The 17,520-nt window shown below is 42.0% G+C and overlaps 1 protein-coding gene across 1 annotated transcript in view; it reads right to left on the bottom strand.

Moving 5' to 3' along the window:
• Positions 1 to 12,400, bottom strand: part of LOC126235875 (EF-hand domain-containing protein D2 homolog) — a 284,251-nt gene extending 271,851 nt beyond the window's left edge. Inside the window, exon 1 of the mRNA XM_049944783.1 lies at positions 12,138 to 12,400. Within this exon, the coding sequence (XP_049800740.1) occupies positions 12,138 to 12,310 (173 nt within the window). The 5' untranslated portion in view covers positions 12,311 to 12,400. The remainder of the gene's footprint in view (positions 1 to 12,137) is intronic.
• Between the last annotated feature and the right edge of the window lie 5,120 nt (positions 12,401 to 17,520).

Below are 17,520 nucleotides of genomic sequence, written 5' to 3'. Positions count from 1 at the left end.
ACTGCTGTGAACAGCAACAGTGTCGATAGCCTGATGTGTATATCAAACGCTCTTAGACTAACACATACCAGGTCGGGTAAATGGCTCTCCAGGCGTCTCACTAACCCAGTGGTCGAACTTTTTTTTTTCTCATGGGCCGATACTGACATCGTGGGGCGACATCTCGGTCCGCTTACGTACCGGTCTTGTTATTAAATTAGCAGGTTACGAGCTGCCAACAGACTAATTATACGAGGGTAATCCCAAAAGTAAGGTCTCCTAATTTTTTTTGTAAGTACAGAACTCTGTGTGGCAGTTGGTCACACTGTTATGAAGAGTGCCTCACGCGCTATGTGTAAACATGCGCACGCCGCGCTGAGGCGCTCTAGTCTTGGCTTGGCAGCCGTTGAGAATGGAGCTCCCGTTGGATGTTACCGCCAAGTGCAAATTGCGCGCAGTTATTCGGTTTTTGAACGCAAAGGGCACTGCGCCGATTGAAATCCACCGCCAATTGACGGAAGTGTATGGTGAGTCGTGCATGGATGTCAAAAATGTTCGTAAGTGGTGTAGAGAGTTTGCAGCTGGTCGGACCGAAATTCACGACGAACAAAGGAGCAGGAGACGTCAATTTCTGAGGAGACAGTGTTGAAGGTTGAGCAAAGCATGCGTGAAGATCGGCGGATCATCCTGGATAATCTCTGCACGTTGGTTCCTAAGGTTTCCCGAAGCACCGCTCACAGAATTTTAACGGAAAAGAAGAGGTTCATAACTTCCTGAGCAGCATGGCGGCGAGCTGGTATGACAGGGGCATACAAAAACTGCCACTGTGTCTACAAAAATGCATCGACAAAAATGGTGATTATGTCGAAAAATAGCCAAATGTTCAAGCTGTAAACTTATGTAAACCACTGCAAAAATAGGAGACCTTACTTTTGGGATTACCCTCGTAGTAAGGGTGCGATCTATACTCGATGTTAACAAATTTCTCTTCTTCAGAAACGCTTTCCTTGCCATTTCCAGTCTACATTTTATATCCTCTCTACTTCGATCATCATCATCAGTTATTTTGCTCCCCAAAGAGCAAAACTCATTTACTACTTTAAGTGTCATTTCCTAATCTAATTCCCTCAGCATCACCCGATTTAATTTGACTACATTCCATTATCTTTGTTTTGCTTTTGTTGATGTTCATCTTATACCCTCCTTTCAAGACACTGTCCATTCCGTTCAACTGCTCTTCCAAGTCCTTTGCTGAACTACCATCTGGTTTCTGTACAAATTGTAAATAGCCTTTCGCTCCCTGTATTTTACCCCAGCCACCTTCAGAATTTGAAAGAGTATTCCAATCAACATTGTCAAAAGCTTTCTCTAAGGCTACAAATGCTAGAAACGTAGGTTTGCCTTTCCTTAATCTTTCTTCTAAGATAAGTCATAAGGTCAGTATTGCCTCACGTGTTCCAACATTTCTACGGAATCCAAACTGATCTTCCCCGAGGTCGGCTTCTACCACTTTTTCCATTCATCTGTAAAGAATTCGCGTTAGTATTTTGCAACTGTGACTTATTAAACTGATAGTTCGGTAATTTTCACATCTGTCAACACCTGCTTTCTTTGGGATTGGAATTATTATATTCTTGCTGAAGTCTGAGGGTATTTCGCCTGTCTAATACATCTTGCTCACCAGATGGTAGAGTTTTGTCAGGAAGAGAATCAAATGCTTACTAAATGTTTTTAATGTTTTTCTTCTACCCATTGCACTGTATCACAGCAGGCTCAATTTAATTTCATATCCCTTGATACAAATACATGCCGGATTTGAAGAGCCTTATCTGTACAACGGGTGTGGGGGGGGGGGGCAGCATTCACGAATCCGTGTTACTTCGGTTTAAAATTCATAACACAGCGACTGATCGGTAAGAGATATACAACACGTCCATGAGCTATCAGTACAGGAAGATAGACAATAAAACATTACCCTCTCTCACACCCTTTAACCCTGCAGTGGCTGCGCTGTTTACCTCTCTGCCTCTGCGACGAACTTAACTTAGCTCTCGGCCGAATTCACCAACGTCAGTTACAATTAAGCACATCTTACTGTCGCTGTGAGAATTTTTGTTTGTTACTGAGCAGGAAAACTACTCTCTTAAGAAACCCTTAACGTTCGTTTAAGATCTTGCATTCGGCTATTAGTTGCCAGATGCATGTCAATCAAATACGGCAGAGAACCGCGGGCCGCGTGAATACTGGATTCGGGCCACATACAGCCCGTGGGCCGCAGTACGGCAACCACGGCTAACCCTCACCGACGGCGTTTAATTTCATTGTGCCTTAATGTCTTCTTTTGAGTGGTTTCTTTCGGACGAACTTCTAAGTGTGAGTCATGGCCACTACATACGAATATAAGCTCCACAAGCTCTTGTACATTGCGCGCCGGAGGTACATTAGCAACTTGCTCCTATTCCATTACCCATCTCTACAGCCGAGGATATTAACGCACACCTGTGCGGTAGCGTTTGAATCGTGGTAGTAGAAAAGTATCGCTGTCAGAATTTGGACGGCAGGAGAGGAGATGTGGTAGCGTAGAGTTCCTCATCACCAGACTTTGCGCCAAGTCTTGTATTGCGTTCGCAGTGACGTACTAAGTCACAGCATGGGGAACTGTTGATGACGTTAAATCCGACGGTCCCATCGGCCACATCAAGACGAATGTACCTGTTTTACCTTCTCATTTCTCTTCGTCGTCATAGAAGGGGAAAATGGCACCACACTGTACCCACACTAACTCTTAACAGAAATTATATACTGTGCATGGAGATGAAGTATTATTTACAACGCAACGGAACCCTACGTCAATGCCTGCAGGATGCGTTTAGTCTGAAGAAGATAGCTGGTTCTCGAAACCGGTAACAGCATTGTTAAATGTTCATTTGATTGTGTCGTAAAAATATATAAAAAATAAAAGATCCATTTAAACCAACATATCCGGCTAGGGAAGCCATAAGATTATTCTAACGCTACTCATCTCAGTTGAGGAATAATTCAGCAGCTGATACCTGGTGTCACAAGTGGAGCGATGTACGATCACTAGTTGCTATTGAGAGTAGGTATTTCATGAGAAATTGCCTCAATTTTGAAATATGATTGGCCTGCTGTGATAGAAGAAGGGATTACCCTAGGTCTACGGCGCCAAAACTCCTGTTTTTATTAAGTAATTATTACCGAAGTACAATTCAGTTTTCGTTTATAATCTTAGCGCGAAACCTCTCAACAGCAAACTATCCGCACATAAAAACCATTTTAATATCAATTTTGAAGACTATTTTAATAACGTGATACGAGGCCGTGCTGAAAAATGTCTTCGATTTTTTAAATGTGAAAAATCAAAGTTTTTTAAATGAAGAACTTTGATAACATTCTTTATCTTTATTCTTAGTGTCTACACATTTATTTCTCAACACAATAAACCCGGAGACTAACATTTCTTCCAACGAGAGATCGGTTTGTTGATACCGTCGCTTCAGAGAGTCTGCCATTGTTGACAGAGCCACTACCTCGTCTCTGCTTGGGCCGCTTCATTACATGAAAGCGTAGTCCTCGAAGGTGTTCTTTAAGGTTTAGAAATAGAATAAAATCTAGGGGGCCAAGTCGAGACTGTATAGAGGGTGATTGATGACAGTGAGCCCAAGGCGTCGGATTGTTGCCCATGTCGCGGAGCTCGTGTGTGGTCCGGGGTTATGTTGAAGGAGACTGCGTTCCGTGTGTGTACGAACTCTTCAAGTTCAAAAATCTATTACTGCACGCTGGTTCTAACGCACCGACATAGTTGCGTTACACACCGCCATTTTACACGCTACAATGTAGAGACGTCCAGTGGCAGAGGGCTGTGGATAGGCAGACATGAAGAGTAAAGATGCAGAATGTCAATAGTGTTTTATTTAAAAATCATTAAGATTTCTATATAAAATTCTCGTACAAGTGAACCACTTCGTGTGTCCGGCTTAGCGCCGAATGACCACCTACCGATGCGATTCGTGCTACCCACTTCAGGTCTGAAGTTACGCGCCTGACATTTCAGTTATCAGCAGAAGGGCTGGGATTATTTGTGAATATGGATGATGAGTTACTATGCGTGTGAGTTTTGTAGAGGTGCGTTTGTTATAATACAATTTCTGCAATAAGTTTTCGGCTTTACATGAAGTGAAATTACACAGCGATCGCGTCCCAAGACACCGACGGATTCTCATTTTAGTAGCAGTGAGCATTACAGCGTCGCAGCAATAGAAGCGAACTCACGATCTATGTGAGTGCTTCCTATAGAGGAGCTCGCTATTCTAAGTTGCCACGTTCGTGGACAGTTTCGGAATTTCCGTGTTTTGTTTTGATGCGGCACCGCACGTCTTGCTACTCCAGAAAAAATGGAAACACTTATTACCATTTGTGGTAACACCGAAAGGATCCACACGCGCATCGCTCTGATGATTCACGCCACACTCAGTCGAGAGAGTATTGTAACATACCAACGTTTCAGCGAAGAAACGCCGTAAGACAGTGTCAGACAGCGTGAAAGGGGATTATTGTGGGCAGAGGAAGGAAACAACGAAGTTGAGTAATCCTTGGGATCTTCCAGTCAGCAATACGGTACAGATCTCATTGTACTTAATTCGCACATGGAGCGAGGAAAACAAAGTATATGCCTCTGTATGCGCTCGGATCTTCCTTATCTTATCCTCGAGCCCCCTACGCCATACGTAGATGGGTGCGGCAGATTTGTCGCACAGGTTTCCTGTTCTCTAAATTTTCTCAACAGGGTTTCGTGAGAATAATTTCTTTTTTCTACCAAAGATTCCCATTTAAGTATAGGCGATTCCCTTCACAGATGCAAAGCGTTTTCCAAAACAAATCTAAGCTTTGTTTTCGCCTTTCCCACAACAGATATTACGTGTTCGCCATTATTTCCTAACGCTACCATTCCTCGAAGAACGCGTTAACACTCGAGCTTAAAACACGCTCCAATCACGATCCGGTGTGCATGTTTATTGTGTGCGAGTTTCACTAAAGCGTACAGCCCACTGCAGAATGAAAGACGCTCGTCGTACATTTTACTGCGATCGCGTAGGAATATCGAGAACATTGCAGTAATTACACAAGGTACACAAACACACACCACTATATGCCGCGCTCTATTTGCGATTGTAATAAGCGGCATACATCGGCCTTTTCTGGACAGTGACTGGCTGAATACGAACGGAGGCCACAATGACAGTAGCGAGTCTAATGGTTACGTCGTGAGAACGAGCAGGCCTTGGTGGAACAAGGCAAGACTGCATTCCCAGCACAGAGTAATGCGGAAAAGCGCTGCTATTACGTTCGCAGATCCCAGGTAGGATACTCGGCCGAGCATTTTTTATTCCTACGTTCGTAAAATATCCCCGCAGGTGTACTGCGCATTCGAAATGCAAAGAGACCTGATTTGCGGACCATTATTCGAGCCCCGAGTTAAGATTCGTCCAATGTTGTATACTCCACACCGCAGTCTCTGAACCTACCTTGGCAGGACATTATGACAGCAGCTAGTAGTATGTCGACACACCCTCAACAAAACAAGTTTTCGTTTTCTGCATAATCTTTATAAACCAACTTGCGCAGGTTTTTCATAGCACAGCAGAATTCACTGCAAATAGCAATGCAGTAAACAAGTTCGGCATAATGTGACACACAAGCTGTAGTTTCTGCGATAAGTAAAAATGTATGAAACGTTCTCAGTATTCATGCCATGCCAAATTAAAAATTTCTACGATCTCTTCTCGTCTTATATGTGGTTCTACACTTAATTGGTCTTTAAACAGCTTACTACAGACGGAAGTCCCTCACCTAATGATGTCACGTTGTGACATTCAAGAGGGACACACACACACACACACACACACACACACACACACACACACACACACACACACACACACACACACACACACAGAGAGAGAGAGAGAGAGAGAGAGAGAGAGAGAGAGAGAGAATTTTAATTGTGTTCTACGTAGATGGCTCGATTTGCAACAGTTAGAGGAAAGAGACTAATTGCAGGAGGAACGTAGAAAGATTAGGGTTTAAAGTCGCGTCGATGTCGAGGCCATTAGCGACAAGGCGTAATCTGGGAAAGGGGAATGAAATCGGCCATGCCCTGTCAAAGGAACCACCCCGTTATCAGTGTCTAGCGATTTTGGAAAATCAAGGAAAATCTAAACCTGACTTGTCGGGCGGGGATTTGAAGCGATGTCCTTTTGAAAGCGAGTCCAGTGACTTAGCATTGCGCCACCTTGCTCTGTTTAGCAGTCTCGGTAGGGGGAATGAGGTCATATGTATGACTGCTCCTTTTCTCACAAAGGTTTCCCGCAATGTACATTTTAGGATGAGCCGATTCAAACAAGAAGTCATGACGGGAGAGAAAAATCTCTCTTGCATCTGTCGTTATCTAAAGCGCAGAGGACTCGTCTGCGCGCAGTCTTCTTCCTGAAGCCCAACTGATGTAATTCGCGTCGGAGGATTGGTGGACCCTACCTCGATGTTTCTCGTTGTGCTGCTGTGCTCGCACCATCAGTTTCGCCGAATCATACTTAAGGAACTGATGGGTACAGCTATTCCTGCTGGCACCAGATGTCTGTTGGTATCCCTCTTTATATCCGAATTTAATTTTTGCGTTTGTCATCATTGTGCGACACACATAGGAATCGGCCAAAATATGGAAATGCCGCGAGAAATGCATATTTTAGGGGAGTTGGAACGTAGAGGCCATTAGAGACAAGGCGTAGTCTGGGAAAGGGGAATGAAATCGGCCATGCCCTGTCAAGAGAATCACCCCGTTATCAGTGTTTAGCGATTTTGGGAAATCGAGGAAAATTTCAACCTCAATGGTCGGGCGGGGATTTGAAGAGATGCGTGGTCAAAATTTGGAAAGGGATGCCAGCTATTTTATTCAAGGCATTGGTGTCGGTCACAAAGCAGTGTGCTCTCATCGATAGGTGATCTACAAATCAAAATGCCAAATAATCCACACAAGTAATTAATACACTTTTCATATACAAATCATGCATATTTTAGGGGAGTTGGAACGCCCTATCCCGACATTGTTAAATTTAATGACTTTGTATGTCAGGAACCACTGTAGCTAGTGACTTGAAACTTTTACAGGACATTAAACTGTATATTCTGAGTCTACTGCACTACAATAATTTCATTTCAGTCACTGCTTTCGGAAAAACAATTTTTTAATTACACGGTTAAAATTTTGTGTACTTTTTCGTACTTTATCCTAAATAATTTTAATTATACATAACATTATGTTCTTCTTTTAGTTCAGTAGACTCAGGATGTGTGTATTATTACTCCCTGAAAATTTGAATATTCTACTCTAATTGGTTTCTGAGATTTAGGGAAAATGCAACAGAAAACGTAAATTTTCAGGAACGGCTTCTAAAGTTTCGAAAGACTAACTCAATATACGCTTTTTTATTTTTAGTCACTCAGAATCACCCTGCACCATACTGTATATCATCCTCTTGACCTTTTTCCAAGTTTTTTCTTCTTTTCTTCTTTCTGGACTCCCAAGTCGCCAACCTTGCTGCATACTCTGCTTTATCAATGCGAACCTTGTCCATCCGTTCAAGTTCTCCAATGCAGTCTGCTCCAGAATTAATTCCCATATGCTGTAGCACTTTCACCCTACCAATGTTGCCAGCATTAAAAGCAATAACAGCATGACTGACCCGCCACTTAACTGTATTAATTCCAACAAAAACATTTTTTGGCAAGCTAGTCCATATAAGATTATTGAACGAATGACTCCTCATTGAGATTTTGAGTCTGACATCTTCAGTAATTCAGGATTTGCCAGGTCGCTGTAAATAGGTTTTATGATATCCATGACTGCTTCTGGGATGGAATGCTTATGGCTGTAAGAACTATGATGATGATGATGATGATGATGATGATGATGATGATGATGATGATGATGATGGTTCGTGGGGCGCTCAACTGCGCGGTTATCATTGCCCGTACAAATTTCGAACCTGAGCAGCCCAATCTCGCCACCTTCATGATGATGAAATGAGGACAACACAAACACCCAGTCATCTCGAGACAGGTGAAAACCCCTTACCCCGCCGGGAATCGAACCCGGGATCCCGTGCTCGGGAAGCGAGAACGCGATCGCGATACTACGAGCTGCGGACATGAACTGTGAGTACTGGGCATTGCGGTAATTGCACCATGAATCAGGTCCAGGAGGATAAAGGTTGTGTACTGGTTTTTCATCAGTTGACAGTCTGTGGAAGAAGGTAGCCCATAGTGTAACAAATCCTCAGTATTATTTCTAATGGCCATCCCATAATACTGCTGTAGTTCATCAATCTTTTGCCTGTCAGCCTGCCTGTTATGGTTTTATCATCAGAAAGTTTCTTGTTTCTCAAACTTTGTTTCAACTTCCTCAACCTGGTGCCCATCCTCTTCTGGACGTGACCTTTATAACACAGCAATCCACAGCGTTCTATATAAAAAATTACCGATTTTATTAGATCTTTAAGTAATGCACATAAAAATTTTAACATTTTCAACTGGTGTAGATTAATTTAAAAAATAAAATACTTCCCATGTGAGTTTATAAGTTATATATATATAAATGAAGGGCTTATTTGAATAGTGGTACAAGTCCATTTTTGTTCATTCTGAGATACAGAGTCCTAAAGTTAAAGGAGTGCTGAAAAATCTGCAGTTGAGATACCAGAAATGTTCCAGCATATGGCTTCTTGCTAGAGATGAACCTTTCTTTCTTAATGTCAGAAGCATTATAGACAGAAAAGTGGAGGTAATGGACTTTTACCACTATTGAAATAAGCCCTTTATATATATATATATATATATATATATATATATATATATATATATATATTCGGAAAATTGCAAATTTTGTAATGAGATAAAAATCCGAGAATGTGAAAAAAAAATTTCCGTTCTAACTCCCCTTTAACATAACTGCATATGCTAATAAACCCTGCAGGTTCCGCTGTTGTATTTGACCACGAACGGCACCTGTGAAATGTCCTCAATATGTTACAAATGTGAGTCGTAGTTAGAACAATATTTGTGTAGTTGCGAGTGCATTATGTAGGAGCTAAGTGAATTCGAACGTAGGCAAATCGCTGGTGCTCGTATGATTGACGCCTCCGTAACCGAGGTAGCCGCAGTGTTTGGTATTTCAAGAGGCACCGTATCGATGACTTATACCGCATACGGGGAAGGCGGGGAAACGTCATCCGCTATGCCAGAATGCGGAGTTGAGTATTCGTGACGGACGCTCATTGAAGAGGATTGTGACAAAAAAATAAAAAGACGGCTCCTGCAAACGTCATTTCAAAACCCAATGTCCAGCCCACGAACTCTGTCAGCACCAAAACAGGAGGGGGTCTCCATAAGCAGGGAACTGCAGGAAAGCTAAAACCGCGCTTCAGTGGTGCAGCATGCCCATAACACGGAAACGTGGTGTCGAAGTCGTAAAATCTGAACTACGGAGCAATGGAAGATAGTCATTTGGTCGGATAAGTTTTGTTTCACAATTCCGGCCGGTTTTACATCCCAAAAGTGAAAACTGACAAAGGTTCATTGATTATTCCGGAGCCATATTGTGATAACCCTGTAAGGTCATATTCCTGCCAAGGTTTATGTGACTATTTTGGCTGATCATGTGCATCCCAGTGCACAACGTTTGTTCCCCAATGGTGATGCGTTTCAAGACGACAGTGCCCCTGTTCAAACAGTCTTCCCTAGCCACAGTCACCAGATCATAATATTATGGAGCCTTTGTTGTCTAATTTGGAGAGCAGGCGCGTCATCGTTATCCTTGAAAACAATACAGAAGCTGTACTTATCCACGCCGAGATGACAAAGCTGTTTTGGGTGCTGATGGTTTTGCTACGCTATTAGGCATGGTAGCGTGTTTTTTTGGCGTTTCCATATTTCTTTTGTCCGAACCCCGTGTACTGGATGACGTAATATGTTTCGCGACTTAGTTTCGAATATGGGCGCTCTGTATGACTAATAGCAAACATTCTGTCTCAATCTAACACTGTCTACTCCACTATGCTTGATTTGTAGGTCGACTTTGACACTCAATATGTCTAGACGAGCATGTATCAAAATTTTGCCATCGCAAGTAATTTTTCCAATTTATTATTTCACACATAAGCTTTGATTTTCTTGCTGACACTTTCTTGGCCCTTACGTTTTGAAACTATTGTGCACGTTAGCACTGTCCGTACGACAGCTGGTACTGAAGTATGATTGATAGCGGCTTTTGAAGCAGCTTAACATGAACTTAAAGCCTCACAAAAAGAGTCAACAAATGCTGCTGGTAGAACGTTCGTGTACTTTTCTTTCTCTGATTTCGTACGATCATTAAAAGCCAGCCTACCTGTTCGTGTAACGAGTCACTGCATATATAGTTAAAAATATTAATGAAATAAAAATGATAATTTGCTGAGTGATGTTCACTGGGTAAATGCCGTGCTTCTCTTTGAGAGTAACCACATTTTTGAGTACAAATCACAAGGTGAATGTTTCTGCACGAGAATTAAAATTCCGATGTTCTTGAATAGTAACCTACCGTAAGTCCGCGAAGTAACAAAGCAAAGCTTCCCAAAAACATCCATTCCAAGATTTGTAAATCCCACTAAATACCTTGGTGTAAGATACCAGAATACGAAAATAAAATGTAAACACTATCGCACTTACATTTCAGCGATAGTGCTGATAACTCTGATGAGAGCAGCGCTCAGTTTTCTTAATACCGGGAATGTAATACTCTCTGATAAGATTTCCACTTACCTCCAGGCCTAGTGATTTAAAATGTCACATCACTGATTATCTCATTTTATGACGAAATGTCGCTTTTGAGAGTAGTGTGTCAAACTGTTTTCAACTGTATTTTGCTGTCGTTAAGTCAACTTTTAATCGGATAAATCAAGCACTTATCTACGGCCCTAGTTGCTGAAACATTTACATTACCTTCCACATCTGTGTCAAAGTGGTTTGAATAATGGGTCATATTTGGAAGAAGACCATGAGGTTGATTAAGACTAATACTTGTAACTGTCGCTTGATGTTGTCGTCTTAAACCTGTCTTCACTATTTCGTAGGTCATTGCATTGTCCATCAAATCCGACACCTGGCCCACTACTGTTGGCGCAAACATTTCGTTGCCACTGCATATTCTTTACTATAGGAAAGAAACTCAAGCTACAAATTCGCTATGCATTTCAGACTTTGAGAGTATAGCTGCAAACGATCTGACAAAAGATTCAATGTGCTTTAAATTAATGTAGCAGTTCCTCTCTGTGATGATTTTCGCTCGTATGTGACTAATTATTCACATTGTATACTGTGGGAATGTATACAAAACAGTATCTATTGTCAACATTAGTTACGCATACACGCAGTATTTAAGAAATCAATACAGAATCGTACCAACAACCGCCTTGTGTGTCAGTATTAACCCAACGCGGTACTGCGCTTCTAAGAACCGTCAAATTATTCCACAGCCTTCTTTACACTGTAACATACAGCGCAGAGCGCTTACGAACTCGTCGCTATTTGTGTAAGATAAGTCAACGAGTGCTCTCAGGACACCACGGAGTTTACCTCGTTCCTGTCGGCATCTGCCACGCCCCCTAAACAGGAGCCAGACAGATGCCGTTGCCATGGCTACGGCCTTCTGCCAAGGACACACTGTCTTCCCGCACAACACACGTAACATTGAGGGTGTCAACGCAAGCTTTAACTTTGTTTTCATCAGCTGACTTGTTGACTGTCAACTATACGCATTTAAAAGCAAGCATGCTCGCAGGAAACAGTGCTTAGAGAACTGTCATGAGATTTAACAATTTACAGAAATGCCGATGAGATGTAAAGGAGGCGGTGTCTCCTGTACTTTGGCGCTGGCAGTTACATTTAAACATACGGACATGACATGTTTGTAATCTCGTTCTAAGCTCTCTTTCTCGATGAAGTGTTCTTTGTCGAGATTTCCAAGCAAAGCGACAGCAATATTTTATCCAGAGGAAAATTTACGCTTTGAATGCAGTTCGAAATGCGACAGTAAGAGCTGTACTCACTTTCGGAAGGTCTGCTCGTATTCTTTGATCTGCTTCCTTGTGAACTCGTGGAACTCAGCGTAGACGCTGATCTTGGCCCGCTGCTGTGGGCTGACGGGCTTGCCCTCGTCGAGTGCCTCGTTGATGGCCTGTCTGCGAGACAGCACGGAGCTGAGTTCTGCGTCTGCGGACATGCTGGCTTTATTCTCTCGCCGGGGCGCGCGCAGGAGCTACTGTTGTCTGCCGTATGGCCAGCGTCGGACTGCCCCACGAGGGAGCAGTAACTGCTGCGCAGAAGCAAACCCATTTCTGACGTTCTGCGCATGACGTCACTGAGGAACAGCTCTTGGCGCGCGCGAAGTGTACGTCTGAGCTTTGTGTTGTCGTGGTTCGTCCGTGTTGTGTTTCGTGCGTGTTGTCGTTTCCGTTTGGTTATCTTTGTGCAGTGAGTGTTTGTCCGAAGTATTTGAGTGTGTGGAAGCAATGCCAGGTTGTGCTGTTGTTGGCTGTAACTCTCACAATCGCAATACAAAAGGGACTGAAATAGTGTTGCATTGTTTCCCACGTGATGAAAGTCTGCAAAAGGTTTGGCTTTCAAAATGCTTTAGGAAAGATCCTGTGAACGTAGGGAACGCTAGAATATGCTCTCGTCATTTCAAGGAAACGGATTATATCCGGGACTTACGTTCAGAACTGTTAAATTTACCGCGGAAACTAATCCTTAAGAGTCATGCGTATCCGTCTTGCAATTTGCCTTGTGGTAGTAGCGCCAGTGATAACACACCGACTGCAATAGAAGAAAGGAAAGAACGTTTGAATAAACGTGAAATTCGTAGAAGAAGCCTAGAGACTTTAAAGAAGCTCTCACCATTGAAGAGGAATGTTGACAAGTATACATTTACAGATGAAGTTCTTTGTAGTGATCCACATAAAGTCACTTTACAGAATTCTGTAGCGTCACTACAGAGGAGAAATGCTCATCTAAGGAACATGTGCATGAAATTGCGAGCACGTAATAAAGATCTTAGAGGTCAGCTGTCCTCAATGAAACGACGTCTGCACGAAGAAGAATTTAATAAAAAGGAACTTGTGTCTCGTGAAACTAATCAAATACTGGGCAAAATATTTTCACCCAATCAAATTAGAAGTTTGTTGCATGGTTCAAAACGGGTTCGATGGGGCAAAGAGGACATTTGTAAGTCTATTACTTTACGTGCTCTGTCGCAGAAGAGTTACAATTTCCTTAGAGAAAAACTCGGATATCCTCTACCTGCAGTGTCAACCTTGCGTTCTTGGATTAATCGCAGTTTCAGTTGCCAACCAGGAATATTGAAGGATGTTTTAGTGATGATGAAAATGCAGGCTGCAACACTGACTGACAGGAAACGTATTTGTGTTTTGTCATTTGATGAAATGAACATTGACAGTAGAATTTGTTACGATCAGCAAGATGATAGGATTCTTGGACCTCACAGTAATGTCCTTGTTGTCATGGTCCGAGGCTTGTTTGCAACGTGGAAGCAACCTATCTATTTCAATTTTGACGTTCAGATGACAGCAGCACTCTTGAACGAAGTAATTGTTTCCCTGGCCAGCATTTGCTACAATGTTGTGGCTGCAGTAGCAGACATGGGTGGAAAGAATAGTTCTGTCTGGAAGGAGCTTGGCATTACTCATGAAAATACTTGTTTTCCACACCCGTGTGATTCTCTGAGACGTGTGTGGGTGTTTGCTGACGTTCCCCATTTGCTCAAACTCTTAAGGAACCACTTGCTGGATCAAGGAATAATGTTGGAAAACAAGGCTGTGGCAAAAACTGTGTTCGAGAAACTGTTAGTTCTGGACAGTGGCGAGATGAAAATATGTCCCAAGTTATCTCAGCAACACATTACAGTGAAGGGCAGAGAGCGACAGCGAGTACGCTTAGCAGCTCAGCTGCTATCAAATACAACTGCACAGGCGATTCGGTATTTGATGCCTGAAGAAGGACACGCCAGTGATTTCATACAGATGGTGGATGAGACTTTCGATGTACTTAATTCAAGGACAAAAGAAAGTAATAAATCACTAGCCTGTGGATTTGGTGTCAATCTTCAAGCCCAAGAACAGTGCCTACGTAAATTTTCGAAGTGTTGTGAGAAGATGCGAGTTGGCAACTCAAAGCATCTCCTACCCTTCCAGAAAGGATTTTTGAAAACTGTTCGGTCACTTTTGGGTCTGTTCAGTGACTTAGCTGTTTATAATATTGAATATATTCTTACAGCAAGATTAAATCAAGACTGCTTGGAGAACTTTTTTTCTCTTATAAGAGGCCTTGGACGTTTTTATGATCATCCATCGCCAGTCGAGGTAAAGAGCCGGATAAGACTGTTGTTGTTGGGAGCAAACGCTCATGATATTCCACTTTCAAATGCATCGTCTGTTGAGCCAGATGAAGAAGGAAGATTCGTGACTGCAACTGTTTTTGGCAATATCCTGCCTGATATGTCTGAGGCGTTGGCAATGGTTGAAGGAGAGAAGGAGATAGAAGATTTAGATTTTGGAGTAGGAGAATCCGATGTGCTTCCAATGTCACTGGCTTCTGATTGTAGCACTGAAGGATTTAAATATCTTGCTGGATATGTAGCTTATCGATGCAGACAGTATGACAGATCACTGGCCACACCCACTGGTGAGTTACTGACACTGCCTGAGGAGACATCGAGAGGATGGCTGGGCATGCTTTCTCGTGGGGGTTTGCTTGTGCCTTCAGAAACGTGGCTCGAAACGATTAGCAGATTTGAATTCATTTTTGCCCAGATCCATGGACACGACAGTTTGTCCAGGGAAACTGGTGTCATCAAGAACCTGTGCGCTATACTTACCGAGCGATTCCCCACTATTCACCCAGAAATCATTAAGATTTACGCTAGGACGAGAACATTTATCCGACTGCGTTGGCTGTCTGCAAAGGACAAGTCGAAGAAAGCAGTTGCCGCTCAGCAACGGAAAGCAAGGAAGTGGTATTTTTCATCGCTTTAGAATGTAAATAAACAATATTTGTGAAAGTTAAATAATATATAAACTTAGTGATAGAAGTGAAGGTCCTCCGACTGTGTGTTTCACAATTAGCAACACTCTACACTGACAGTGTCAAGGATTGGTTTATTGTTTCCCACACTACATACCAACTTTGCTGAACGGCGGACTCGGTAAGTCAATTTACCATTATTTCCTGAAAATCGAATTTTGCAGCACTTTTTTTGATTCAATGCTCTTTTATATAAGTGAATTTTAACAACTAGGGCAAACATTATACAGCCACCATGATAAAAATATAAGCCAAAGGTTTGAGGTGTGAGAAAATCAAGAATGTGTGTGTGTGTGTGTGTGTGTGTGTCAGTTCAGGTAGGTAATTCAAATGCTTCCTACAAATAAGGCAATTGCATAATTTCTTGAGTGAAAATGAAAGTGTTTTTGTAGACATGATGTAAACAGAATATAAATGAGCGTTACATAGAGCTTGTCTACTTTTCCCAGAGCCAAAGTTAGAAAATTGAATGCCCATTTCGAACGTTAACTTCGTAGAGAACTGCAAAACAGACTGTACTTTGCACTTATTTTTGTATAGTTTGATCTATAGACGCTTGATTTTATTAAAGTCAGCACTCAGCAGTGTCTGTTTAAAAGCTGGACAAGTTACAGAATATAGCAGTAACTTTCTAGAAATAGCAGAATAACAATTTACCTTTTACTATTTCTGTAGAAACTTAAACATTTCACAAATACATCGCTTAAATGCGTGGGCTGCGTCTTGTAGCGCTGTTCCGAGGCAGCGGCGGTTCCTTCCTGACGTCACAGCCTCAGCCAATGGCAGGACAGAACGCTTACTGCTCAACCTTATTTTTTTTACGGACCTTGGGACTGCCCGTGGAACTCAACTGCGCCGCGCAGTTGGCTCAGCCCGTCACTAGATGGCGGGCGTGTTCTGCTACGTTCCCTCTGTTGCCGCCAGAGTGAAGCAGCACAATGGCAACTAATTCTCTCGCTTTAATAGTAATAAATGCGGCGGGGTTTTCAAGAATATCCAAGTGTACGCACGTGCACAGTGTACAGATAAGTGTTAAGTACGTCCCTGGGAGCAAATATAGTAGGCAGATCGATAATAATAATAAAATAAAAACAAATAGCTTTCAGTTACAAATCTTCATTTGTATTTCAATGCCCGTTGCATTTCGAGTTCTGTTGGCTCATCTACAGGTGATTTATCAGTCTACATCATTTTGCGAATTTGGGGGTACTACTAGTCGGGTTAAGAGTACGTAGGATATATTACAAAGTGCGCATTATGACTACAGTTTTTAGAAAACTAAGACAACATGAAAAAAATAGTTACCGTAATGTTTCCAGTAGTGGCTACACGATTTTGAATCAGTGTGAGTAGTCTTATTTATATACTTGTACAGACTATCTCGTCTAACAGCACATTTATAAACACAATTCAGAATAGTGCAACAACATTCAAATGTAAACATGCTACATTTCTACATACACACAGGTATTATATCTAATATAATACAAAGATTTTCTTTAGAAAAAAAAAATACTTTTAATATTGCTGCAAAAACTGGGGCTGCTAATCTCTGTTCATTTGTTAAACATGTTTTCGGGAAAATTTTCTTTGTGTGCATTACTTCTAATTGTCCTCGAAGACTAAGTTTTTTACCATTATTTTCTTTAAGGCGTAGAGTTAAGTTGTGGATATTTTGCATCTATAAAGATAAGTTTGGTTATCTATTGAGGATTTGTCGAAGGGGTTAAGTCTGAAAGCATCTTTGTGTTCTTTTTAACGTGTATGGAAAGTTCTTCCTGTTTGATCTATATTGAATGCAGGGTAACTGCTGCACCATAATTTATATATTCCACTGTGCTCTATTATAGGAGTGTTTACTGTGTGCAGGTTGATAAACGTCTTGCATTACTCGGCTCACCTCACAATAAAATATAAGTACACGACAGCACATAAGACAAACCAGTTCATACATTTGTGATTCAAAGCGGTTTGTTTTTAATTTTGTTAAAGTAATGCGAGCACGGAAGCAAACTGACAGCAATGGACAAAATTAAATAAAAAGAATTAGCCGTGCGGATTACAGTTCGAAAGTTCTGTGGTTGACAGAAACAAGCGCGGATCCATGGTGAGGTTCTGAGGAGAGGGGGTAGTCCCTTCCCCCTTCCCCGGCAGTGTAGCTTCCGTCCCCCCCCCCCCTTCCACATTTGATATGCCACGGACGCTTAGGATTTTAATAACAATAAAATAGGTAAAATGTTTTGTTAAAATGAAAATGAAATGTTCATATGGCATTTATTGGCCGGGATATCCCCTTCGGGGTTCGGCCGCCGTATTGCAAGTCTTTTTAGTTGA

Source organism: Schistocerca nitens, chromosome 2 (assembly GCF_023898315.1).
Source record: "Schistocerca nitens isolate TAMUIC-IGC-003100 chromosome 2, iqSchNite1.1, whole genome shotgun sequence".
Classification (NCBI taxonomy): domain Eukaryota; kingdom Metazoa; phylum Arthropoda; class Insecta; order Orthoptera; family Acrididae; genus Schistocerca; species Schistocerca nitens.
Note: the sequence above shows the minus strand (reverse complement) of the source record. Positions and strands in the feature narration are given on the sequence as shown.